This window comes from Grammomys surdaster, unplaced genomic scaffold, assembly GCF_004785775.1.
Source record: "Grammomys surdaster isolate TR1022 unplaced genomic scaffold, NIH_TR_1.0 206, whole genome shotgun sequence".
Lineage (NCBI taxonomy): Eukaryota > Metazoa > Chordata > Mammalia > Rodentia > Muridae > Grammomys > Grammomys surdaster.
The window spans coordinates 6,282,551-6,310,015 of record NW_021604651.1 but is presented as its reverse complement, the minus strand read 5'-3'; the positions used below and the strand labels follow the sequence as shown (position 1 = coordinate 6,310,015).

The 27,465-nt window shown below is 41.0% G+C and overlaps 1 protein-coding gene across 2 annotated transcripts in view; it reads left to right on the top strand.

Annotated features, from left to right (window-relative positions):
- The window catches only part of Mindy2 (MINDY lysine 48 deubiquitinase 2), a 59,804-nt gene extending 38,767 nt beyond the window's left edge, over nucleotides 1–21,037 (top strand). The window contains exons 6-9 of one of the 2 annotated variants that reach the window (XM_028771349.1): nucleotides 3,216–3,358; nucleotides 9,123–9,296; nucleotides 12,407–12,607; nucleotides 14,655–21,037. In XM_028771349.1, coding sequence (XP_028627182.1) covers nucleotides 3,216–3,358; nucleotides 9,123–9,296; nucleotides 12,407–12,607; nucleotides 14,655–14,783 — 647 coding nt within the window. In that variant the 3' untranslated portion in view covers nucleotides 14,784–21,037. The remainder of the gene's footprint in view (nucleotides 1–3,215; nucleotides 3,359–9,122; nucleotides 9,297–12,406; nucleotides 12,608–14,654) is intronic. The other variant, XM_028771350.1, reaches the window with a different exon arrangement.
- Nucleotides 21,038–27,465: the final 6,428 nt, after the last annotated feature.

The window sequence follows — 27,465 nt, the reverse complement described above, 5'->3', positions numbered from 1 at the left end:
GTACCCATTCCTGATACTGTTAATGAGCTCAGGAATCTGACATTAGATAGGGCTCAGGGGAAAACCTACTATTATTCTGCTATATGAACACAGCAATAAAATGACTCCCAGTGACACATTGCTATAACCATAGATCAATGCCTTGCTCAACCCACACCAGAGAAGTTTTTTGCTATGGTAATTAACACAAAGATAGCTACAACTTGGCGAGAGAGAGAGAGAGAGAGAGAGAGAGAGAGAGAGAGAGAGAGAGACAGAGAGAGACAGAGAGAGACAAAGACAGACAGACTTTGGAGTGCTCAGCCCTAAATAAGATGTCTTATCCTAGGTCTTCCCCATCAATGTTCAGGGATCTATGTGGAAAAGGGGAGTGGAAAACTTTAAGAACCAGAGGTGATGGATGATTTTAAGGAAACAGCATTGTCCAGGCACAACAGAAGAGATGCACGTATAAACTCAAAGGGACAGTGGCAGTATGCACAAAACCTACAAAAGCTGAGCCCAACAAAATTTCTTCTGAGCAAAGGAAGAGGCATTGGTACTAAGTTCTACCCGTAGCTAAGAGAGAGAGGGAGGTGTGGGGTTTGCTTGCTGAGGCCAGAAAAGGGCTTTAGATCCTCTGGAGTTGGAGTTATAGGCAGTTGTGAGCAGTTGGATGTGGGTGGTAGGAACCAAACTTGGGTCATTTGCAAGATCAGTATGTGCTTTTACCCACTGGCCCCTATCTCCAGCCCCCTTTCAACCTTCTGTGCATTTATGGCATTGTTCTCTCCTGCCCACACCCCTGTTCCCCTTCTCTGCTCATCCCTCTCACTCTTCTCTGTTAACATTTTTTTAAATGCAGGCCAGTATTTTGTAGAATAGCCTCAACTTTGATTTATCTGATTGTTCTCTTAGGAGTAGAAACAGGTAATATATTTTTGGTTAGACTTCCACACAGATGTCATCCTCTATAGTAGTCTTCTTACTGCACCAAATTGGGTACATGAGTCAGACCATTCATTATTGGTTAGATTTAAACTTGAGTGAGGTGGAATAGTCCAAATGTCTTTATTGTAAAATCACCCTTTTCTCTTTGGTTTTTTGTTTTGTTTCTTTTTTGTTGTTGTTTTGTTGTTGTTGGGGTTTTTTTTTGGTTTTTTGTTTTGTTTTGTTTTGTTTTTTGAGACAGGGTTTCTCTGTGTAGCCCTGGCTGTCCTGGAACTCACTCTGTAGACCAGGCTGGCCTCGAACTCAGAAATCCGCCTGCCTCTGCCTCCCAAGTGCTGGGATTAAAGGTGTGCGCCACCACCACCCGGCATTCTCCTTGTAATTAATAAGTAATTAAAAATCTGTCCTTAGGCTTTGAAACTGTGGGAGTAGACATTTCTCAAAGAATCGTATAGTCAATAGATTTAAAACCATTGATTTTTAACTGTATCAGTTATAGTTGTGGTGGTTGTGGTGTTTTTATTATTCCTTTTATACTTATTGGCTGTTATTCTTCTGTAAAAGGTAGTTCTCTGGGCTTGGTGGTAGAATGCTTACTTTAGTGTATATAAAGCCTTAGATGGATTCTATTCTCAGCATAATAATACAAAATAAAAATAATTTTTTTACAAAGTAAGAATAGATTTCCCTTCCTTCTCTCTCATTGAAAAAAGTTATATCAGTATAAACTTAGAAATCTGAGAAATTTTTATTAGAATTATTTTTTACTGTTTTTTTTTCTTACTTGAGAGTCTCACTAAATAGCCCTGGCTGATCTGAAACTCACAGAGATCCATCCTCCCACCTCTGCTGCCCAAGTACTGAGATTAGAGATGTACATACATCACCCTGCCCCATCAAAAGTGCAGAATTTGAAGGAATGCACATAAGTTCACTGCTATGTACAATGACATATCAAACTCTGTTTAGTTATTAAAAGTTGAACCTAGAGTACACTTATCTATATTGGATTAAAATTACCATTTAAGAGACAAAAAAGAATTAGGAAACATTATGTTTTTAAATTCTTAATAAGCTTATGCCTTATGATTTCAGATGATGTGTAATTCAGGTGGAATTCATAATCATTTCTGCACTAAATTGGTAACATTTTAATACCAATAATAATTCCTCTGGTTCTAGTCTTCACTTTATCATAGCCAGTTTGGTGTCCTTGGGAAAATCATCTATTTTCTGTGAGCCTATTTCCTATTCCATAAAAAGAAGATTCTGAAAAAGATGTCTTGTATTCATTTTTAAACTTCATACTAACATGATGGTGGTGGGTCTGTCCCCAAGTGCAGTGAACCTTTTGTATTTTCTCAAGAATGCATGTATGAACATGGACACTGCAACCACGAGTGGTATTTTTGAGCAAACAGTGTATCCTTTAAAGGGGTACATAATAGTAAAAGCTTGAATACATTCTGCCAAGCAAGGTGATAGCAATAACATGGAGGGGGGACTCTTATTTCCCAATGTATTAATACAAGTGTATGCTGTAAACCCCAAACTCTCCTTCCCCTAACCAAATCTTGCTTAGTGTGATGTATGGATACATTTCTATAACTCCTTTGGAGTTCTAAGTGCCATGGCCTGATGACAAGAAATGGAAAAGGAGTGCCCTAATCTCCCTTGCTTAGCCACACTGGGCCTGCTAAGTCCCACCCAGTTATTTTCAGCTTCTCATTGAAGTGTCTTTTAATACAACTCTACTCTCTGCACCACTTGATGTGCTTTCTCTGCATATCAAGTATCTCTCTTTCTGTGTGTGTCTGTGTGTCTCTGTGTCTTTCTCTGTCTGTGTCTCTGTGTCTCTCTCTCACCCTGGATGGCATGGAACTCACTTTCTAGACCAAGCTGGCTTTAAACTCACAGAGATTGAAGGCATATACTACTATGCCTGGCCTCAACTCTCTATAAAATATAGAGTAACTTCCCTGTTGTTGTTTTATGGTGTCTGTGTCCCTTGTAAACCTCCTGGAAGAGTTTTCACAAGTTAAGTGAATACACCTACGGATGAAAGCGATTTCACATCACTGTTTCTTCAGGACAGGAATGACCAGGGACACTGCTCCCATAGGAAAATTAGAAAGATATATCTCCAATCTGGAGGCCATTGTGTTCACAGGAAAAGTCTTATATTAATTGGCCTTTGTATATAGTTGGAACAAATGTAAATAGGAAAAGTAACTTTCTAACTTTGAAATAATTCTTCCTTCTCATAGTACACATTGGTTCCGTAGGCTTTGTAGCTGAGCAGTTTCTAAACAATACAGCCACTCAACTGACGTACCATGGATTATGTGAACTGACTTCAACGGTTCAGGAAGGAGAACTCTGTGTGTTCTTTCGGAATAATCATTTTAGCACCATGACAAAATACAAGGTAGGATATAGAAAGATACTTTTTACTCTCAATCAAAGGAGTTTGATTTAGAGATGTGTTTTGATCTGCTGCAGAATAAAATTTAGCATAATATTCCTTAGCCATCAAGTTGTGAAGATAATTAAGTACTGCTTTAGAATAGAGTGAATTAGCAATTGAAATGTTACCTTGATCAGCTTTTGTTTCTAAGTGAAGTCTCAACTTCTTTATCATAGATCATCGCACTCATGTCTTTACTTTTTATTTTCTTGGGGAGAGGATTTCACGGGGAAGCCCACACTGGGCTTGAAGTGGAGATTTTCCTGCCTCAGCCTTTGGAGCACATGTGCTGGCATGCCTAACTGGGGTGTTTCTTACTTAGAGGAAACAAAATACCTACAGCTAGAACTAGCGTGACTGAATGAAGGGTGCTTATATGTAAGCAGTAAAGGCTGTGAGAAGTTAGAATTAAGATCTGCCCTAAGCTGAATGTGTTGGTACTTGCTGTAATCCCAGCTTCTGAGTGTGCTGAGAAGGAGAAGTTCAAGGCTAACCTGGGATACACAACAAGGCTGACGTCCCACTCCTCACCTTCCCTCTGACATAAATTACCTTCATGTCAATGCTGGCTTTTATTACAGTTATCAATGTGTTTATGATTTTTACATATATGCACACATACACACTTAATTGTCCATTCTTTTTAGTCATCTCTTAGATCTGCCTCTTTTGATTTTACAAGCAACATCTAGTTCAGAAGTTTATCAACCTAGACCCCTATGACTGAATGCTGTTCCTGCTGTGTTGTTAAAACAGCACAGATGTTCAGTTAGCACCCTATGCCTGGAGGACAAAATGTAGTTCTTCTCTGCCACAGATCCCATCCTATTTGAGTTTAATGTATCCTCATTTGCTTCCATTTTTATTTCTTCATTCTATTTGGGAAGCTATCCTCACTGCTGTTTGCTTATCCCAAAATTACCCATTCTTTAAAAAGCAGCCCAAATACTAACTTACTGAAAGCTGCCTCTTTTCTACTTTAGCTAGTAATTCTCAGCCCTGATTGTATCCTAGACCTATCTGGATGGCTTTTTAAAACCACCAGTGCCCAGAACTAACCACTAATGCTATTAAATCAGAGTTCTAAAGGAGATGGAACCTGAATGCCAGGCTTTTTGTTGTTTGTTATTTGGTTTGGGGTTTTGCAATCGAAAGGATTAGACCCGATACTTTGCACATGCTAGATAAGTGCTCCACCTTCATGCTACCCTTCCAATCCTGCATCGGTAGTGTCAAATGCTCCCAAGTGGTTTTCATGGAAATCTAAGGCTGAGGACCTCTCCACTAACCATCCTCTGTTACTGTCCGTGATGAGTTTTTTCTGTTTTCTGTCTTGTTACCAGTTTGCCTCCCCTGTGAATATGTGTTTATTTTCTAAATGAAAGTAACTCATAGCCAGGCAGTGGTGACAGACACCTTTAATCCCAGCACTTGGGAGGCAGAGGCAGGCAGATTTCTGAGTTCGAGGCCAGCCTGGTCTACAGAGTGAGTTCCAGGACAGCCAGGGCTACACAGAGAAACCCTGTCTCAGGAAAACACCTCCCCCCCCCAAAAAAAAAAAAAAGAAGAAAAGAAAGTAACTTATAGAAGCCATAAACCACACTTTCATGTTTCCATCAATGTTTTTTATCAATGGATGACATGAGGTAATATAAAATTATTTGTTTGCCAATGAAAGAATATCCCAAAGCCATAAATAGTTCTACTTTTAGAAGAGCACATTTTACTGTTTCAGCTTCATTCTTAGGTGTTCAAGAACCTAAAGTCAAAGCATGCCAGCTCAGAGTGGCTGCATATCACCTTGCTTTCCTTGCCCTCTCCAAGCCGTGAACCCACTGATATGTTGGCTAAGCTGAGCCGGACAACCACGGCCATAGGTACAGCAGTCATAGTTTCTCCCATTTAAGGACTTCTTTGCTACTAAGATGCTTCTGTTAAGGGCGCATGCCACAAGCTCTGAGAGCTTTTCCCAGGATTTTATCTGCAAAGACTTTTCTGAGAATGACACATAGACACAAACATAAGGACTTGGGGAATACTGCTCAATGGTAGAGCAATTACCCAGCATGCACAAGACCCTGGATTCAATCTCCAGTACTGCCAAGAAAGAAAACTCTGAAATCTGAGAATGAATCATCTAAGAGTTTAATCAGTTAATAACAAAACAACAAAAAGAAATAGCTAAGCAGAAATACCTAGCAGCACATGTGCAAAGGCCCCAAGGTAGTAGGGACCAAAGAGCTGTGAGCTGGAAGTTTCGAAGTAAGATGGATGAAGGAAAGCTAACAGACACATGGGCTCTTCGACCATAGTCGAAATGAGAAGCAATGAGCCTGATTTTCTTAATGGCCCTGGCATTTCCTTTTCTTTTGGCCTAAGAGTGAGTAGGAATGAAACAGTTCTGTTGGAAAACTGTTGGGCTGTCATTGGTAGCTGAGAACTACTTCTCCCTCTCTCCTCTCCTCTCTCTCCCTCTCCCCTCTCTCCCCTTTCTCCCTCTCCCCTATTCCCTCTCCCCTCTCCTCCTTCCCCTATTCCCCCTCCCCTATTCCCTCTCCCCTCTCCTCCCTTTCCTTCTCCCCTTCCACCTCTCACTTCATACCAGCTAGGTTAGCACTGTACCACAGAACTGCATACCTTCTCTCTTCTATTAAAACATTATCCCCAACCAGGAAGTCTTTACTGGTCAGCTAAATGTTCCCCATTTTATGTGTTCGAAGAGGATGTGCCCCTGTCTAGACCAAGTAGGCCTCTCTATAAGATCATGGAAACCCAGAAAATATGTTCTGCTTTTCTTCTGCTTCTAAGATTTCCTATAAAATTTATTCTGTAGCTAAATAATCCTGAACTGGTATCAGGTGCCCTCCTGCCCCTGTGTACCATTAATTTGCTTTAGACTTTGAAAGTGATATGAAATATAGTCAGGAAACACTCCGAGAGAGGAAGAAATTATAGTGATTTTGACAAGGAGTAGTAGTGGCCATGCAATGTGGAAAGATTGCAGAGTGGCTCAGGAGACAGGTCAGCCTGATATCTCCATTGGATTTGAGAAATGAGTGATTTCTGGGTCCTATGTGGGTGGTGATGTTCCTTATTAAATCATGCAAGATTAGCCATGCATAGTGGCTCATGCCTTTAATCTTAGCACTTGGGAGGCCAAGGTGAACCTCTGTGAGTTCAAGGCCAGCTGGTCTACATAGCAAGTTCCAGGCCAGCCAGAGTTAAAAATGCTGAGAAGGAAGAGGACAGGAGGAAGCTAGAGTGTAGAAGCTAAGGGGGGAGAGATAAGAACCCTGGGGATAGACAGGGGAGGAGGGGACAGGAGTGGCCTCAAAAGAATTTGAGTTACTTAAGAATGGTGGGAATGAGGAAGGCAACTCCTAGAAATGTTTTGCTGAGGGCTGGAGAGATGATTTAGTTAAGAGCACTGGCTGTACTTCCAGAGGACCTGAGTTTGAACCCAGGTTGCTTGATTACACACACACACACACACACACACACACACACACACACACACTTAAAAGAAATGAACAATTTTAAAAGAAGCTTATTTTTATATAATGGTTTGCCAAAAAAGGTGATGGCTTATCCCTGTATAGGGGCGTTAGGGATGTGGGTGTGGAACCCAAGGTTGGTGTTTTTCATGTTTTTGTTTATGTTTTGTTTTATGAGGCAATTTTACCATGTAGCTTTGACCGTCCTGGAACTCACTGTGTAGACTAGGTTGGCTTGGAACTCATAAAGATCTACCTGCCTCCTAAGTGCTGGGATTAAAAGTAAGTCGCTTGGCCTCAGACTCTCTCCATTGCTAGCTAACCTCAAAAATCCAGGACCCAGATGGAATTCCCACCTCAGTTCCCTTGCCGCACAGGCACATACCACTGCACCTGCATCTGGTTTTTGTGTTGTTTTATTTCTTATTCATTATTATTAGGAGGTGGACAAAGTTTGTGTGAGCACTCAGGCAAAGACACTTGTGTGCCATGTGGCACTTGTGGAGGCCAGGGGACAGCTTTGGCAAATCAGCTCTCTCTTTGTACCGCATGGGTTCCAGGAATTGGATGCAAGTAGTGTTTCCCCATGAAGCCACGCACTGCTCCTTCCCACTTTACTTTTTAATGTGAGAGACTTGATCATCTTAAAACATTGACAGAATACAATAGAGAGACAAATGTGGAGAGTCCAGAGATGGTATATTTCCAGGTAAAGATAAACCTGTGATTGGTTGAGTGCTTGCTGGATTGATTGATTGATTTGATTTTTTGAGACAGGAGCTCACTACGTAGCTCTGTCCTGGAACTCACAGATATACCTGCCGCTGCTGGAATGAAAGGTGTGCACCACTGTGCCGCACCAACCTGTGGTTTTTAAAAGGGGTCTGTGCATCATAAAGAGGAAAAAACAAGCTGTGAACCTTGCTTTTGCTTCCCTTTTCCTATTTAGATTAGAAATGATAAGTGATGTTCTGGGTGATGCTTAAGCCGCTGAGAAACAAATGTGTGGCTTGAGGAGTAGCAGAGTGGTAAAGATCTTACCTAAGAGGTTCTCTGGGGCCGCATCCACTCAGCAGCACTGCAAAGTAAAGAAACACGATAGTAATCTGTTAATTCTGTTTACAGCTTGACTAAGAGTGACAGCTTCTTCCCCACAGAATGCCACATCTAAGTGAAAAATCCATTTAGTTATTTTAAAAGTGACTTTAGAATGAGAACTTTTCCTTTGTTTTAAAGGTATAAAGGGGAAGAAGCTAGGCCTAGTGATGCACACCTTTAATCACACCACTTGAGAGGGAGAGGCAGGCAGATCTCTCAGTTCAAAGCTAGCCTGTTCTACATAGTGAATTCTAGGACAGCTAGAGCTACATAGTGAGACACTGGGGGTGGGGGTGGGGATGTGGGAGTAAGAAAGTAATTCTACAGGCAAAGGTTTGTCTTTTATCCTTAAGTAGGGGCAGAAAGGACACACAGCTGAGCTGGACCTAGGTAGTGTTCTTGAGCACACTGTGCTGCTGATTAAACGATTGTGATGAGGCGTTTAAAACCAATGGGACTGGAGAGACGCCACAGCTCAAGAACATGCACTGCTCATGCAGAGAACTCGAGTTTAGTTTCCAACACCCCGGCAGCTCTCAGCAGGCTGTAACTCCAGCTTCAGAGGGTACAACACATTTCTAGCCCCTTGGGGCACTGCACATGTGCAGCAGCCCACACACAGACACATACTTTTGGGGGTTTGTTGTTCTTGGTTTTTTTTTTTTTTTAAGTAGCAAAATGATACTGAGAAAGGGAAAGGCTGGCTTGGGTTATATTAGTCATATCAGTTGTTTGTTTTTGTTTTGTTTTTGTTTTGGTTTTGGTTTTGGTTTTGGTTTTGGTTTTGGTTTGGTTTTGGTTTGGTTTTGGTTTTCTTTAAACCAGACAGTATAGTATCTTTTTTTTCTTTTTTGCATTTGCTTTCCAGTTTTATCTTTATACTTTGTGAAATGAGATTGCAAACCCCAGAGCTGTTTGTCAGCATGCCAAAAGCCCGTTATCTCCTGTTACACTATGCCGTGTTGACTTCAGCTACAGACAAAACCAGGTGAATTTGAGCAGAGAAGTTATTTGCTTAGTCTTTTATTGAGTTGTACAGATCTAGTTAGAATAATATAGATTTAAAATGTTCCTTAAATATAATCTTGGCTACTTTGGGAAAATTTAACACTCCTTTTTCTTTTGTTATTAAGGGTCAACTGTATTTGTTGGTAACAGACCAGGGGTTTCTTACTGAAGAAAAAATTGTCTGGGAAAGCCTCCACAATGTAGATGGTGATGGAAACTTCTGTGACTCAGAATTCCACCTTCGGCCTCCTTCAGATCCTGAGACTGTATACAAAGGTCAACAAGACCAAATAGATCAGGCAAGTTGTCTGTCCCCTTACCCACCCCATCACAGTCTAATGTGCATATTCATTCTCTCTCTCTCTCTCTCTCTCTCTCTCTCTCTCTCTCTCTCTCTCTCTGTGTGTGTGTGTGTGTGTGTGTGTGTCTTCCTCTCTCTCCCTCTCTCTTCCTCTCTCTCCCTCTCTCTCCCTCTCTCCCTCTCTCCCTCTCCCCCTCTCTCCCTCCAACCCTCCCTCCCTTCAACCCTCCCTGTCTTTCTTCCTCCACCCCCACAGAGTTTCATTTTATAGCCTAGGCTAATCTAGAGCTTGCTGTGTAGACCAGGATCCCTTGAACTGCGAGATCTGCCTGCCTCCACCTCCCAAATGCTGGCACTAAAGACTTGTGCCACCACTGCCTGGCTAAAGTTCATACTCTTAATTGAAGCAATGTGATGGTCACAGCTGCTTGGGAGGCTGGGGAATGTCACTGAGCTCACAAGTTAGAACCAGCCTGGGCAACATAGTAAGATCCAGTCTCAACAAGGAAAAATCAAAGTCTTTTCAAGTGTTACTTTGTTTATCTAAAACTTTTGATTCATCCATTAATTTGCATGCGAGTTTTCTTCACATTTCTTAAATAGAAAAATGATTACTCTGTGTAAAGATAATCATAGTTTAAAAACTATGATTCAGAAGGTGATTTATGTTGGACTGTGAGGATCATGATGAGGACTTTGAATTTCATTCTAATTATAATAGAACAGTTATGTTAAATGTTGGATGTGGAAACTGCATTGTTACATTGTGTTTTTAAAAGACTGTTATGTGGAGAATGCATAACAAAGAAACAGGCATAAGAAGAAACCAGTGATCCATTTTGCTGTATTTATTTACTTAGACTGTCTGCAAGTGGGTTTGTGTGCCACGGGGTACATGGAAGTCAGAGGACAGTGTGTAAATCTGTCCTTTCCCACCAACCATGTGGGTACCAGGAATTTAACTCTAGTCATAATGCTTGGCAATAAAAACTTACACACACACAAACACACACACACACACACAGACACACACACAGACACACAGACACGGAGGTAGAGGGAGTATGTTTTTACTTTGGATTTTTGGTTCTTGATGTCTTTTTGGTTTGGGGTTTGGGTTTTTGTGTTTTGTGTTTTGATTTTTCAAGATGGGGTTTCTCTGTAGTCCTGCTGTCCTGGAACTTGGTCTGTAGACCCGCTGACCTTGAACTCAGAGATACACCTGCCTCTGCTTCCTGAGTGCTGGGATTAAGGGAGGAGAGGGAAAGAATAAGTAAATAAATAAATAAATAAATGTAAAAAATAATAAAAGTGGATATTAAATTCGATAATGACGGAAATGCACTAAAATTTTTCATAGGCGACAGTCTGGGTATGTAGCCAGGAGGTGTGATTACTGGGTATGTAGCCAGGAGGTGTGATTACCCAGTAATTGAACTTGACTATAACTACATTTACATTGCTTTGAAAATCATCTTTTGGGGCCAAGGAAATAGCTGAGTTTGTAAAGTGCCTGTTGTACACACATGAGAACCCGAGTTGTAGCCCTAGCTGGATATGGCAGCATGCACTTGTAATTTCAGTGCTGGGGAGGCAGAGACAAGATGATCCCTGGGACTAACTAGTTGGTCAGCCATGAAAACCTGAGTTCAGATTCCCAACATCCATGTAAGAAGTTGGGCGTAACAATGCATCCCTGTAACCCCAGCATCACACGGGTGGAGACAGGTGTCTCCTGAGAGTTCATTGGCTACCTGGCTTATCATAGTCCAAAAGATGAATGTCTGCTTCACTGAGACATCCTGTCTCAAGACTGTAGTAAAGGGAATAACAGAAAGAGACCCAATGGCCTGCTCTGACCACCATAGGTGTGCACACATGCATAAGCCTGTACCCTCTACCCCCATAGAGAGAGAACATGATTGACACTTGAGGTTGTCCTCTGGCTTCCACTCACATGTATTTGCACCTGCACACACATACATATGTATATTTGAAAATTGTCTTTTTAATCAGGCATGATGGCTCATGCCTATAATTTTAGCATTTTAGAAGCTGAAGCAAGAGGAATGCAGTGAGTTTAATATCTGCTATAGACTGAGACCTGTCTCAAAAACAAAGGAACAGCAATAAAAAGATAACAGGACTTCCTGCATAGCACATGCCTATAATACCAGAACCCAGAACTGGAGAGGCCGATGCAGGAAGGTAGCTGCAAGTTCAAGGCTCTCCTGGGTGGGCTATATAGCAACTTTGAGGCCAGCCAGGTCTATATATAGCAAGGGCCTCCCACAAAAATGAGTAACTATATAATACAGTAAAATGAAAACAAGTATTACCCTTTGAGCTGGGTGTGGTAGTGTATACCTGTAATCCCAGCCCTCAGGAGGCCAGCCTGAGATTCTTAGGAAGACCTTGCCTCAGAGCAGAACAAAACATTTTTGTGGGGAGGGAAAGAAAAATGAGTAAATAATCTTATGAAGTTCTTGAAATGTTTTAAAGACAAACACTAGATAGAAAGTAAGAGATAAGAACTTTAGAGGGTGGGGAAGTGCTGCGTCTGAACTGATGTAGGCAGCACGAGATGTGGGAAACACGACAGTTACAGCTCTTACAGTGATTCCAGCTTCCAGCTTCTGCTTCTCTGTCTTGTCAGAATTTTCCATGTTCATGTTTTTCTTTTTAAAACAAGAACCTTTTTTCAATACTTTTCTTTGACTGCCTTATTTATGTATTCTAGAAAGGGATTCTAAATCTATGTAAAAAAACAATAATGCTGAAGTAAATGCATAGCTCTGCAGAGAAGTACTTGGAAATAAAACTAAAAAAATCTGTGCTGTGGGGCTGGGCAGTGGGCAGCTCATGCCTTTAATTCCAGCACTCAAGAGGCAGAGGCAGGTGAATCTCTGAGTTCAAGGCCAGCCTGGTCTGCAGATCAAGTTCCAGGATACTATGGCTACACAGAGAAACCATGTTTCAAAAAACAAAACAAACTCCCACCCCAACCCTAAAAGAACCTGTGCTGTAAAAGCCATCCTTAGAGCTCATTCATGGGTGCTTCCTGGGTCACATCTCAAAGCTGAAGCTGGTTGTGATTGGACTCCTCAGGACTACCTTATGGCACTGTCACTGCAACAAGAACAGCAGAGCCAAGAAATCAACTGGGAGCAAATCCCAGAAGGAATAAGTGACTTAGAGCTGGCAAAGAAACTCCAGGAAGAGGAAGACCGTCGGGCCTCTCAGTACTACCAGGAGCAGGAGCAGGCTCAGGCTGCTGTGGCTGCCACCACCCCTTCCACACAGACCCAGGTAAAACCACAGCCTGCCAATCTCAAACATGACTGTCCCTTCAGTAATGAGGCAATATCTGTGTGGGTGAAGCAGCTGTATGTCAGCTCTGGCTTTTCAGCTGTGTTAGCATGTCATCACCCAAGGGTTTGGGCTTGTTGTTGTTTTCATGTGTTTTTAGATTTATTAATTTTATTTTATGTGTATTAGTGTCTTGCTTGCATGTGTATCTGTGCCCCTTGTGTGTGCCCTTTGTCTACAGAAGTCAGAAGAAGGCATCTGATCCCAGAAACTGGAGTTTTATACAGTTGTGAGCCACTATGTGGGTACTAGGAATCAAACCCAGGCCCTTTTAACTGCTGAGCCATCTCTCTAGCCCTGCCTGTGGAACTTTTGCACTTTGTTCTAAGTTTTTTGCTATCCTAACATATTTCTTATTTCATGAAAATGCTTTTTTAGAGGTTCTGATAAGATTATTCAGCCTTTTTCTTAAGTTATATAGAGCTACAATATAAACCAACTTGAACAAAGTGCTTCCTTTGAGTTAGAGGCAGCCTGAGGTTTTGCTGAAAAGAGTGCAGTTTTTGGAGCCAGAAAGATATGGGCTCATAGTTCTTGCTGGGTCTCTCTTCTTATTGCAAACACCTGGTCACAGTCCTGTCTCTCATGGCCCTTCTCCCTATCACTAAACCAGAAGACTTCATCCTGCGGCTTCTTTAGACTGGCATTTAGCTCAACTTCCAATATGTATTCGGCACAGGGTAGCATCTCTCTCCTTGTCAGGGTTGTTGTTCATATTTTAAGCAGTAAAATATGACTGTCACACAAGTTCTACAAGCAAAATCTCATTTCATGAATTAAAAAGTATTCCTTTCTTTTATGCTAACCTGCACCATGCCAGACCATTTCTCTTTGGCATAGGGACACAAGAGAACAGATGCCTTTTAGTATCTCATGAAACCATCTACAGAATTCACAATGAAAGGGGCTGGGGTGATGGCTCAGCCGGGAAGAATGTTTGCTGTGCAAACATGAAGCCCTGAGTTCAGTCCCAAGTATTCACATAGAAGGCCAGATATTACTCTGCAGCTGTAACTGTGGTGGGCAGACAGGAGGCTCTCAGCAGCTTGATGGCCACCAACCTAGCTCCAGATTCTGTGAGAGAACATCTCTCAAGGAAATAAGGCTGAGAGTAACAGATGACACCAGCTGTATACCCTAGCCTTGCTTTCTCACCACACTCAAGTGTATGCACACATATTTTCTCTCCCTCTCTTTCTCCATTAAAATGTAAAACTCCTGCCTTTAAGTCAAGTACTAACTACCCAAGCCTAGCAGGTGATTCCTACTATGCTAGAATAAGCTTTTCATTCTGTTCCAGTTCATAAAACACACTATTCTATATTCTCAGTTCTCAGGATTCTTGTTTTTTTTTTTGCTTTTAAGATCTGTTTATTATGGTATTTAATGAAATCCTGAAGAAATATTATAGTTTACCAAAATTGTTATTTTAACATAAATATTTAAACTAGAAGCTTAAATAATTATATATTTGGAATAATGAATGCATTAATTAATTTATACATTAATTATTTTTATATGAGATATCTTGTATATTTACTTCTCTCATACCGACAGAAGCAACTTAAAGAAGAAAGGTTTGTTGTGACTTACGGTAGAGAGTGCAGTTGATCATGGTCAGGAAGACATGGCTGGTGGAGGTAGGAATTAGTAGCACAGAATTTCCATCCTTTCCCTCAGGAAGTAGCAGCAGAACCAAGGCAGGAAGACATGCCCTGCCACACCCCTCACACCCACCTTTATATGAACCAGCTAGGCCCTCTTCTCTGAGATACCCAAAGCCCCCACAGCAACAGGCCACCTGTCACCTGTGGACCAGGGGCATCTAATGCCCTAACCCTAACACCTGTGAGCAGAGGATGTGCCCTGTGACCCCAAAGCTTCTATTTCTGTGAGGATACCTTTGCCTTTGTGGCTCTAGCTAGCTAACTCTGATTCAGTACCAGGAAGAGTTAGTTATCCCTTCTCATATGTGTTTCTCATACAGCAGGGCCAGCCAGCACAAGCCTCTCCATCAAGTATAAAACAACCTGGGAATAGTGAACGGAAACGCAAGGAACCTCGGGAAAAAGACAAAGAGAAAGAAAAGGAAAAAAATAGCTGCGTGATTTTGTAGGGATTGCTGGCGTCTGTGGGAACCACCTATGCAGATGACGGAAAGGAAGACCCAGTACCTACCGTCTGTGCCTGATCTCCCAATGTATTTTGCTCATGTTTTCCAGGGGAAGGTTGTTACTTTGTTACAATCAACTTCTTTAAGTTATACAGTACACTCTTTAAGAGCTGGAGTTTTATGTTACAAGTTGGAACTGTTGTGTATTGTCACTCATAGCCAAATGAGTATATCACTCCTATTTTGGGTCTAGTGACATTGCAACTCCAATCAGTTAGTAAGCTACTGTGTCCTGTGTGACAATGGATGGAGGTCACTGAATGAGTTTGATCCTTCTCAAGATGTAATTATTAGCACAACTATTTCTGAAACTTTCCATTGTTAAATTATGTTCTAATCCATGAGAAACGAAGAGTTTACTATAGGGGAGGGGAAAGCAGGAATAATGACCTTTCATTGTACATTGAACTGGCTCAGCCCTTGAACAGCTTTACCTTTCTTTAGTAATGTACATTTTAGCTATTACCTTGAGAACTGATAATGGAGATTGGATCCAATTTAGATAGAATATTTTTTATTTTCCAGTAGAAAAAAAAAATACATGACACTAATACTTATAACCTATCCAGATGAGATACTGACTTTGTAGTGCTGTGAGAGGTTGGGGAATCTCCACACCTCAGAGTCTGCGTGGCGGCTTCTGTTTGATAAGGATGTAATACACGAGTGAGGAGAAGGCCACACTCAGGCTCAGCCGTGTAAATACGAGGACAGAGGAGAGCAGCGTTCACTGTCTACCGTTTTCTAGAATTACCTTGAACCTTACATTTTAAATCATGTTTATTGCTAGAAAATTAAGCATAGTTATTTAAACCAATAAAAAAGCACATTTCTGAAGGAGAGTTAATCTCTTGACTCTAATGAAAAGATATTAATAAAATTCTAAATATAGGTAGGAGTCTGAAGGAATCTATGTAAAAGCAATCAGATTTTTTAACTTATGAGAACCAAATAAACCTAAGACATCTTACATTATTTATAGGATTCTGAAAGAATATTTACTCAGCTTTGTGATGAGGCAGCACATATTGTATTTCTAGATACAATTTGGAAAACTATCCTTAACATGCTTTTTTATATACTTTGTATTTAGAGTTTGTTTCGGTCATTTTTGAAGATTATTACCAGTGCAGGTAGCTGTGTGATTTATCCTAAACCTCAGTAAATTTTATTCAGGAGCATCACAGATTGAACATCCAGTTAGAGAATGTTTCTTGTGGTCTAGAGGGAATAAAAGAAAACAGTCTCGAGTTTAAGCCTGTTGTCATTGATGCTTTCCATGATCCCAGACAAGCTGTAGGCTGAATAGATATCTGAAAAGTAGAATTTATTTATGAAAAGCATTGTTCTAAAAGGAAAAACCCTTCAGGGCCAAGCTGTATCCTTTCTATTTTTCTGTATTACATGTCTACTTCTGTCCTTTGTTGTTTCCTCAGCTTTTCTATACTAGCATGGGGACTTATCAGAGAACCTGCCTGAGGTATGAAATTTGTGTATAAAATACCTGGTAAGTCTCTTGATTCCAACCTAGAGTGAGTACAAATTATCAGAGATCTGACCCCTTTGTGTGCACTGAGCTCAGCATAAACACCCATAATCATGCTCTGCTGATTGGAGGAGAAAGCGCAAACCTCAGAGTTTGCTTTCCCCAGAACTGTCTAATATTTTAATTTAGAGTTTATTGTTTAATAAACCTTGAATAATCTTTAAAAGTATGCTTGAGGCATATTTTTCCATAATTATATTACAGTATCTAGTCATTGCCCTTGAAGAATCTATATATAAAAGTTATGTTATTTTTTACTATCTTATTTTTTCCAAAGATAATACTGCCAATACTGTGTTCCCTTTAGAAGAAGGAAAAAAGAAAAGAACAAAACAAAATAAACACACACAACTCACTGAAAACATCAGCAGTGCTGTCAGAGGAATCAATGTGTACTTAAAATCAGCAAAGCACTGTGTTTGTTAATCCAACCTGTTCTTATGTGAGGTTTCCAAGTTGGGCTTGCCTACATTCCTGGAATTCAGTTTGATATTGTAAGAGTCATATCAAACTTATTATGATAAGATGTTTGTTTTGATTACTGTGGGAGAGGTTAAATGTTTGACTCTATTAAAACAAAGTTCTGAGATATGCTTTCCTGTCCTTGAAGGCTTGTCAAGGTTCTGAACTGCCATGTATTTATTTCCTATGTCTTGCACAAGGTAGCAAGTGATATTCAGGCATATTAGTGCTTATTTAGGTAAATAGGACTTTGAAAATGGTATTTTGAGGGATTTTTTCCCTTACAATACTTAGTAATACTTGACATTGTTTTACACACACACACACACACACACACACACACATTGCTAACAGATGTTACAATGTAAACATTTTGGAACTTAATGATTGTAAGCTTAATTTCCAGCACATTTGACTCATGTGCCAGTGCAGCAGGAGAGCTGAAGGCAGTGGAGGAGTATAGTCCCTGGCACTCTCTCTTACTTTCAGAGCATACTCTTAAGGTTAGAGACAAGTCTGTATTAAATGTGCACTTCTTTATGAATAACCCTGTTGTGTCAACAGTGCTGTGACCTGTACGAGTTTATCAGTACCTAGAATTATGTGTATGTTTCTGAAGTAAATTTCCATGACTTCTGTTTAGGTCTCAAAGCAATCTGAAAACTATCAGATTTAAAGGTTATGAATATTTAAAAATATTCATATATACCTACCTGCACTAGGAGTATCACCAAGTAGTACAGCATTTGCCTGCAGTACACAAGGCCCTGGGTTCAATTCCTAGCAGGTGTATGTAGACACACTGGCAGCTAATCACGGCATCAGCCTTATGTCCAGTCAGTCTGGATGGGTAGAATAACTTCCTCCATGTTTCAGGGTCAGGTTAGGATCTGAGCAAGTCAGGTTTAAATCTACATACATACATTTGTTCTTCTTGCCGCCCTTTTCTGTAGGTTGACAGTTTACTACATACTATGGTTTGAATTCTTTCTTATGCTCCTTGATCTTGTTACCTAAGCAAGTTAATGTCAGGTGTTAGTTGACCAAACTCAGTGTTAGCCATTCTGTCCTTTCACAAAAGCTTCATAGCATTTTGCTTTCCATAAATCATAAACTCACTTCAGTCCTTGAAGCATATGTGAGGGAAAAGGATGACTTGTGATCACTGTCATTGTTGGCATGTGAACGAATGTTTGTAAAATCCTAGCAAATTAAGGCAAGAATTTCTAGAACTGTCCTCAGTCTTGCTTAAATTTTTAGACATTGTCTTGCTATATATAGCCAGGCTGGCTTGGAATCAATTGTTGTAGCCCTGGCTACCTTCAAACCCAGAATCATCCTGCTTCAGCTTCTCACTGCCACTATTACAGGCATAGATCACCATACTTGTTGATATGTTGATATCACCAGCTTGTTGAAACTTCCTTTAGAAGAACAAACAGCAAACTGATTATATGTCGCTTTCTGGTTCATCGTACAAGTTTTTTATATATGTATATGTATATTGTTATTTTTGACAAAAAGCTTACAGGCTTGTACCTAACTCTGTCCTAGACATATAATTTAAATTGAAAAATTAATGTTTGATAAAGTAAGGCAGAGACATTGAAAATAGTCATTCATTTATATTTTGATGAATTAGACATGTGAAATTCTGACTCATTTGGTGTTTGAAACCTGACTTTATCAGGGCGTGGTGATACATACCGGTCATTCCATTTGTGGGGCTGAAGCAGGAGGATTTCAAGTTCAAGGTTACTCTGAGCAAATATTAAGACCCTGATTCCAAAAACAAACCAGACTTTGTCTCGTTTTGGCAATCATGTGTGCCTCCGTTTACTCTATGTGCAGGGTGTTCCTCTTCCCCTACATCCCCCTAGTGCTTGGTTCTCCTGAGTAATGCCATACTTTAGCATTGAGAATTACTGTGAGATCATCACAGATACTGCACATTCTCTGTTCTCGAATGTGTAGACTTTTTATGATGACTTAAATCAGTTTTTATTTTTTTAGAATGTGTAGAATTCTTTTGAATGTGGCATCATGGCTTTCAAAAATATACTTTGCAGTTGCTTCTGTATTTGGTAGGCTAGTGTCAAGACCAGGAGTATTTGGGCATAGAAAATGCACTTTACAAATCTGTTTTCCCAGTATCCTCTACAGATGTAGCTTTTCGAGCCCTTTGGTCAGTCCCTCCGGGGTAGAGCAGTATCAGGAAGTGACTTTGCTCTCTCCATTGCTGTCAGTGTAGACAACGTATTTGTGGCTTAGTGTAAAAATGAACTCTGATCTTGTGCAAGTCAGACCCTTTAGACAGCAAGTAAGAAACCGTGAAGGATCATGTGTGAGCCTTAACAGCTGTAGTTCTCTGGTAAGTTAGCATTCTTTTGTTACCGATGCCTGACCCTTTTTAAACTGTTAAAGGGAAGAATTGAGTTTACTTTCTTAGGTAACAGTTTAAAATAACTTTAAATTAAAAGCTCCCTAAAGGGAATAAATTACAGAGAAGATAAAAACAGGAGGGAACCTTGCAGGATGCTGGAAAACTTACTTTAAAAATCTATCTAAAATTTAATTCATGCATGTCTTTACTTAATTCTGGTGTTTCTGCTCTTAGAAAATAGAGCTTAACATTAAAATATGCGTTTTTTTTACATGTAGAATTCTAGTTTCTATCTTCTGAAATCAAAAGAGCTAAACTGAGCAAACAGGGTAAAAAAAAAATCTTCAACCCTTGCCTCAAATTCAGTGGTCCTTTGTCCTGACAAAAGCTAGACTTGTCTAATAAGCTGGTATTTTTAGGGCATGATACCCTCCCAGTAACTACTTAAACTACCATGGCAGAGATAGGAAATCTAAGCTGTGCCCCATGGTAGTAAAGAACAAAAGCCCCCTTGTCCCAAAAAGTGTCTATTGTATCTAGCATGACTTGTAAAGACCTCCTCAGCTCACATCATAATTTGTTACTAGTCACCTTTTAACTGTTCTGTCCACCTGTGCTGTCACATCTGGAGGGCAAGGCAGCCCTGTAAGTAAAGGTCGCACAGAGCAGAGCCCCTTGGTAGGCAGCACTCACTCCTTTGCCTCTAGTAGTCACTTTACATCTCTATGTGGAAAGTCAGGAAGCTCAAGTGCCCACAAGAAATCAACACTGATGACACCCTAACAGAAACACCCTAGGAAGCAGCTCCAACTCATGCAGAGTTTTAAAACAGACTGGTGTTTAATCTTTGAAAATGATGTCTGGTTTGTCAGAATGTTTGCTGCTGTTCTTTCCCACCCATTCTTTGTATGACATAACCACTGTGACGGGGTGCAGTGTCTTTTCACTTCCCAGGATTTTTCTAGTAGTTTTTGTTAAGACTTATTTTCCTCAATAAAATGACAGCTGTCATCACAGATCCACATAAGACCAGACAACAGAAGAGTGCTGTGTGACTGCAGAATGGTGGGAGGGATAATCTGCGGGCAGCTCATCTCCTGATGCCAGCACAGTTATTTGACTCTTATCCTTGACTTGGGCTGAATAATGAGGTTGAAACGTGGACTGGGAGAGCAACAAGCTATGGAACGCTGACTGACGCTGTCATTTTGAACAGTTGTAAGCAAAACAGGTTATCTTCCCCCACTTTACTGACACATGGAGCTGTGTGCTATCTGAAATGGACTCTTAGAATTGACCATGGGGACTGAGCGCCTCTACTCATGTTTCCTGCCTGTCCTAGCACTCTTTCTACATCTAAGAATTCATTCTTTTGCTTTAAATGCAAGTGAAGAGTGGTGAGTAATGGATGGATGACATAGAAGCAGTAGAATATGCTCTTTGGAAAAAGACACCTAACATGCACCTACCCCTCGCAGGGCCCAAATGATTTCTGTGAAATAAATGTTAATTATACTAAGAGCACCTCTAAAAATCATGTCTTAAATTTCAAGTTTCACTTTTGGAAACTACTCCTGAAGAGACACTGAATATAGGTGGGAAAGTATAAAATGTTTCTGACATAATGGTTCAGTATTACTCAGTGTTTAATCTCAAATTTGTTGTAACACAAGTGTAGTGTCATCGTTGGATTAAAACGTTGGATGTTTTTGTTATATACTTAAAACTGTAACCAGTGAATAACACCGTAGTATTTTTTATTATAGATTATATTTTATTTCAATAAACTTTGATATTTAGACTGAACATTTTCTCTGTGTGTCAACTCATCACCCTAAGCTGCACCCTGTATGGCTGGTCACATTTACCTGAGACTCATTAAGATCAACATTTGACATGAGGGACAGTTAATAAACAACTCTAAGCCACACAGTGGTAACCTTGGCTTTAGTGAGGAAGTCACCATCTCACACAGCTCTCACTGGAGTCAGGCAGTTAGGTTGATCGCTTCTTCCTTCCACAATGGGCGGGCTCCAGGCTGCCAAGCTAGTGCCACAAGCACCTCTACCCACTGAGCTATCCAACTTTGTTTGATAAGTGATTCAGAGCAATATATGCTGTAGCTCAAATTCGGTATTGAATATGAATGGGCAAGTATAATGCGGCTTTTAAAAACTCTTACTGTGGCCACAAATGGTGGTCCACACCAGTAATCCCAGCACTCAGGCGGCTGAAGCACAAGGATCTATGTGAGCTAAAGGCCAGCCTGGGACATGTAGTGACACATTGCCTTAAGTTTCAAACAAATATGATTTTGTTCTAAAGGGCACCAACCAGAGGCCAGTTTCTCTTACTGAGTGACTAAGTTCAAACTTCAACCATGCTCCTATTTAGAGTCTCAAATATCAGGCTACTACATCCAAACTTAAAGATAATCAGGGATAGCACAGACACCAGATGACTTAAGACAGTTATACCTAAAATAAAATGAACAGATTAGTCCAGTGGGGAATCCTGAACAATGGCAAACCTCACCCCACTTGCTATCAATAATTGTTCCCTCCCCCAACTCTATAGCTGGGTGAAGCAACCTGGTGGGTAGTGACACAGGCTTTTCTTTAAGAGTTAAAACAAATTAAGTCCACAACGAGATGGCACACTACACCCATGGAACAGGCAACACCAGGGGTACTGCCAACAACCAGGTTTGAATCTGGGCAGCTCAGACACAAGATGCAAAGATAGTATGAACTTCAGAATTCCCCAGCAGTTTTCTGTAATGTTAAATATACACCCATCAATTCCACGCCTACTTACCCAAGAGAAATTAAAACATATACAGAGAACTTTACACAAATATTCAAAACGTTTTTTCGTCAAACAGCAAGCAAGCTAAGTTTTCCATCAATAAGTGAAGGCATAAGAAATCGTGGTACATATGTTCAGATGGAAACCTACATAGCAAAAGGAAAAGAACTGACACAGCAATGCAGCCCAAATGCAAACTCCGCATTGAGTTTAAGGATGCTTTTGTATGATTCTAGTTATATGAAACTTGAAAGTAAAATAAAATAAAATGCAACAGTAGCTGTCTGGGCTAGAGAAGTACTGAGATCAGGAAAGGACCTAGAGAGGGCTGGAGAGATGATGACTCAGCAGTTAAGAGCATGTATTGCTCTTGCAGAGGACCACCTGTAACTCCAGCTCCAGGGGGACTGAACTCATATGCACATACCCACACACAGACACCATCAATACACATAATTAAAATTAAATCTGAAAAACAAAAAAAAGGACAAAGATTTTCAGTGATAGTCTGCTCTTTGACAATGGCAGAAGTGGCATAGCCATTTAAATTTGTTGATAGTTGTGTTCTGATCATCTGTAAATTCCATTTTAAAATAATTTCAAATGCTTTTATACATTAGCAAAATTCAATTAAAAACTGAAATATTAAAAATTCTAATTGAAGCTGGGGATGGTGACGTCCTAGCACTTGGGATGTAGAGGCAGGCAGATCTCTGTGAGCTCAAGGCCATCCTGGTCTAAAGAGCTAGTTACAGGACAGCCAGGGCTATTACACAGAGAAACCCTGTCTCAAAAAAACAAAAGCAACAACAACAAAAGCATGTAGTTGAGGACAAAGCATTAGGACCTGAGCTCCCTTCTCCAGAATCCATGTTTTTAAAAAGTGAGGTGTAGTAGTTTGAATAATAATGCCCCCACAAAGGTACATCTTTGAATATTTGGTCCCCAGTTGGTAGAACAGCTAGGGAGGATGAGGAGAAGTGGCCTTTTTGAAGAAGCTGTGTCATTGTGAACTCTGCTTTGCTCCATCACAGGCTCTCACTCACCCTCTGAAACCATAAGCCCAAATAAACACTTTTTTAAAAAATGTAAGTTGCTTTGGTCGTAGTGTTTTATCAAAGCAATAAAGAAGAAATGAAGACATGGGGCATGAGAGTGTCCATGGAGGTCATACTCAAATCCCAGGGGGTCACTGACCAGCCAGCCTAGCCTAGCTGTTGAGCTACAAGCCAATATAGAGATCCCATGGCCCCAGACAAGGTGTGTTGATTGCAGGTGAGGAAGGACAACAGAGGCTGACTTCTGGCCTCTATGTGCACCTGCACAGCATTCCATCTGACGTAACGTCAGAAAACAGACATTTTAGCGCAAGACTCACACACTAAAACCCTGAACTTGTTACTTTCCCTTTGTCATTCCATGACCACTGGATGTTTGTGTGTGTGTGTGTGTGTGTGTGTACATCACATTCATATTTTGACCTAATGGAAAGAACAAGGGTTGGAGAAAAAGAAGCACTAGCATCAAAAATTTGGGCAGCCTCTTGGGTTTACATTTGAGAAAGGCTTATCACAGAACCAATAAGAAATCTTGGGGTTTTGTTTGTGTGTGAAACTTTCGATTATGGGGAAGGGCATGGCACTGGAGAGCTAGCTTAGCAGTGAAGGGCATGTCCTTGCTCTTGCAGAGCAACAGAATTTGGTTCCCAGTACCCACCCACCTCAGGCAGTTCACAACTACCTGTAAATACAGTTCCTAAGGATCTAGCTTCATGTACCCATACAGAGAGAAACATGCAAATATACATTTTAAATTTTTTATATTAAATGCAGGTTTTTTGGAAAGCTACTCCCTGGCAAGGTCACTGACCTCAGGGAGACAGAGAAAGCATGTTCACAGAGAGAAAACAACAGTATTTTAATACTATTTTTATAAGTACACTGTAGCTGTCTTCAGACACATCCTGTATCAGATCCCATTACAGATAGTTGTGAGCCGCTATGTGGTTGCTAGGGATTGAACTCAGGACCTCTGGAAGAGCAGTCAGTGCTCTTAACCGCTGAGCCATCTCTCCAGCCCAAGAACAGTATTTTAAATTTTAAAAAGATGTTCACACTATTTTTTATATGTATGAATATTTTTGAATGCCCATATGTCTGAGTACCACATAAGTGCAGTACCCACATAAGGCAGAAGAGGGCATCAGGTGCCTTTTAGTTGTCATGTGAGTGCTGGGGAATTGAACCTTGGGATCAAAGGCTTGTGCCGCCACCACCCAGCTAATACCCTTGTGTTTTATGTGTGTGTGTATAACACCATTATATATATAAAATATATAATGTATATTCTGAGACACAGTCTGACTGCAGGCCTGGCTAGGTTAGAACTGACTTTGAAGACCAGGGTAGCCTCCAAAGTGCTGGGGATTAAAAGTGTGTACCACCACACTTAGCTGTTTTGTTTTAGACAGTTTTCTTTTAAATGTATTCCAAGCTGGCTTTGAACTCCTCGTCCTTCTGCATTGCCTCGTGAATGCTAAGATTATAGGCATATGCCATCACATCCAGATTTTTTTGTTGTTAAATTTTGTAGTAGGGCTCTTAGCCGAGGCTGGCCTTAAAACTGTACCTTAGCTCCTTTGTTGCTAAAATTACAGGTGTGCACTACTGTGCCTGGGTTGAATATGTCAAATTAGAAGAACTTGAGAATACTAAGTATTTGTAGGAGACAGTAGAAAGTCATCTGCAGACAAGAGGATGGTTTAAATGTTGTACTTTATGAAGAATGTGGTAAAAATTAACCATTTCCCAGGAAGGTCTCAAAACAATCTAACTGTTGCAACTAGGAATGGAGGGAGGTGTTAGGTGACTGTCTAACAAGCCACAGGAGCACATGCCAAGTGCTTTCTATGCAATTCCTAAGCCTTGGATTTCCACTTACATTCTTTTGCATGTGAAGTTTATGAGTTTAGCATCTTGCTTACACTAGTTTTCTTGAATAACTACAAGCCTTCTGTTGGTCTGAAAGCATCACAAACTCAACGCTGCAGGGCAGCATTTGGACAGCGCCATACTCTCTCCAGGCAGGGAAGAGCCCATCTTCTTATATAAAACCCTCTCTAAATCCAGTTTTACTGACTCTGCTAATTAGTGACCTAAGTCTTCAAAGCTACTCACAACTCCTAAATAATCCCATGCAATTTTCTCAAGTTTTCTAAACTAGAAAAGGCTGCAACCATGGCAACATGAGAAAAAAACAAAACAGTATCTGTGTCCGGGCCTGAGCTGCTGCTCCGGTCTGCAGGTCAGGGTCTAGCAAGAGAGAGAGTGGGGATGGAAAGGCGAGAGACATGAAGAATGGAGACGAGACAGAGGGTCTGATCAAGTCTCTCTTTATTGAAAGTAAATCCTTTACCATGTGCCTTGCCCTCGTGGACAAGCAGGGGAACACAGCTGAAGGCACTACATCACGTGCCTTGCAGCGTGGACACTACGTTTGCCTAGCCGCTGGCAGCACTAAACAGCAAAACAAGATATGTGAGAAAAACAAGATGTCTATCAGAGTGTGCTCAGCTGTTGTGGGCTGTTGAAAACAAGTCTCTTGTCAGGGTATATCGCCTGAGATGGCTGCAAAGATAATAGCCACTTTCAGCTAGGAGTCAGCTCCCAACAAATCTGGACACCATTGGGTTCTTCAGAGTAAGCAAAGACTAGCAACACTCAAAGCTAATTTATTTGTGCTGACAACTGAACAAAGGGACTCTTCTACATTAGGCAAGACTACCAGCCAGTAGACATATCCAGCCCTTCAAAGATCTGTAACCATTTTTTTTAAAATGGTTTATGTTTGCCAAGCCATGGTGGCGCACGCCTTTAATCCCAGCACTTGGGAGGCAGAGGCAAGCGGATCTCTGAGTTCGAGGCCAGCCTGGTCTACAGAGTGAGTTCCAGGACAGCAAGGGCTACACAGAGAAACCCTGTCTCGAAAAAACCAAAATAAATAAATAAATAAATAAATAAATAAAATGGTTTATGTAACCCAGGCTGGGACTATACACATCCCACAGTCTATGTATTTTTTAACACGTGTATTTGCATGTCCACATATGTGTAGGTACAGCAGTGTGTGTGTGTGTGTGTGTGTGTGTGTGTGTAAACCCAAGATTGGTATCTCCTTTTTTTGTGGCAGGATCTCATCAGGTAGCCTTGGCTGGCCCTGAAGTCATGGGGCTTTCCTGCCTCAGCCTTCCAGAGTGCTGGATTACAGGTATGAGCAACCACATCTGGACCTGTATACAGTGTAAGTGTATGATGTACAGATGGTGCAGGTGTGAATGCCTATGTCAAGGCCAAAGAAGATTTCAGGTATTGGCTATTAGTCTCTGCCTTACTGCCTGGAGACAAACAAGGGTTCTTACCAAAGCTGAAGCATGATCTCACTTAAGACTGACTAAAGAGCACATTCTAACCCCAACATTGGAGTCAGAAGCACACATGATCATGGCCCATCTTTTTAAAAAAAAAAAAAAAATTTTAAAAATATGATTGTTCTATATGCATATACACCTGTGTCCCAGAAGAGAGCACTGGGTCCCATTATAGATGGTTGTGAGCCACCACATGGGTTCTGGGAATTGAACTCAGGACCTCTGGAACAGCAGGTAGTGCTCTTAACCGCTGAGCCACCTCTCCAGCCACATGGTCTGTCTTTTCATGTGGGTGCTGGGGATTTGAACTTAGATCCTTTGTGCCTGTAGAGGAACCACTATTAGCACTGAGCCATCTCTTCAGTTCTTCAAAACTAACTTTTTAATAGCACTTCAGTAGGCTGAGAATGTAACTGTGTGCCTAACAGTAGACTAGTTAAAAAAAAAAAAACTAATCAGAGAAACATTAACAAGCCAAGATCTTCTGAGACGTACAGGTGGGGACTGTGCAGGACACCAACTGTGTCCTTGGTTGCTTATGAGCACCGAAGCAGAAAAGTACCACACTGACCCTAGCCACCAACAGTAGCATAACCCAGTCTACAGCTGACTAGGCAGTGAACAAGGAGGGTTCTGTTTGCCACTCTCAAGTGTCAGGAAGTAGAAAATGGAAGTTTAAATAGATACATCCTCACACTACACAGCTTAGGACTGGACATGGACATACACATACCCTCCCCAAAGCTGTAGGGCCCACACACACACACACACACACACACACCATAGCTGTAGACACATACATACACATGCTGTCATGGTTGCCCAGGTACACACAGCTGGAAGGAAGAGCAGACTATGAGATCCAGCTCTATTTAAAACTGAGTGCCCAATGCTGGGCGGTGGTGGCGCACACCTTTAACCCCAGCACTTGGGAGGCAGAGGCAGGCGGATTTCTGAGTTGGAGGCCAGCCTGGTCTACAGAGTGAGTTCCAGGACAGCC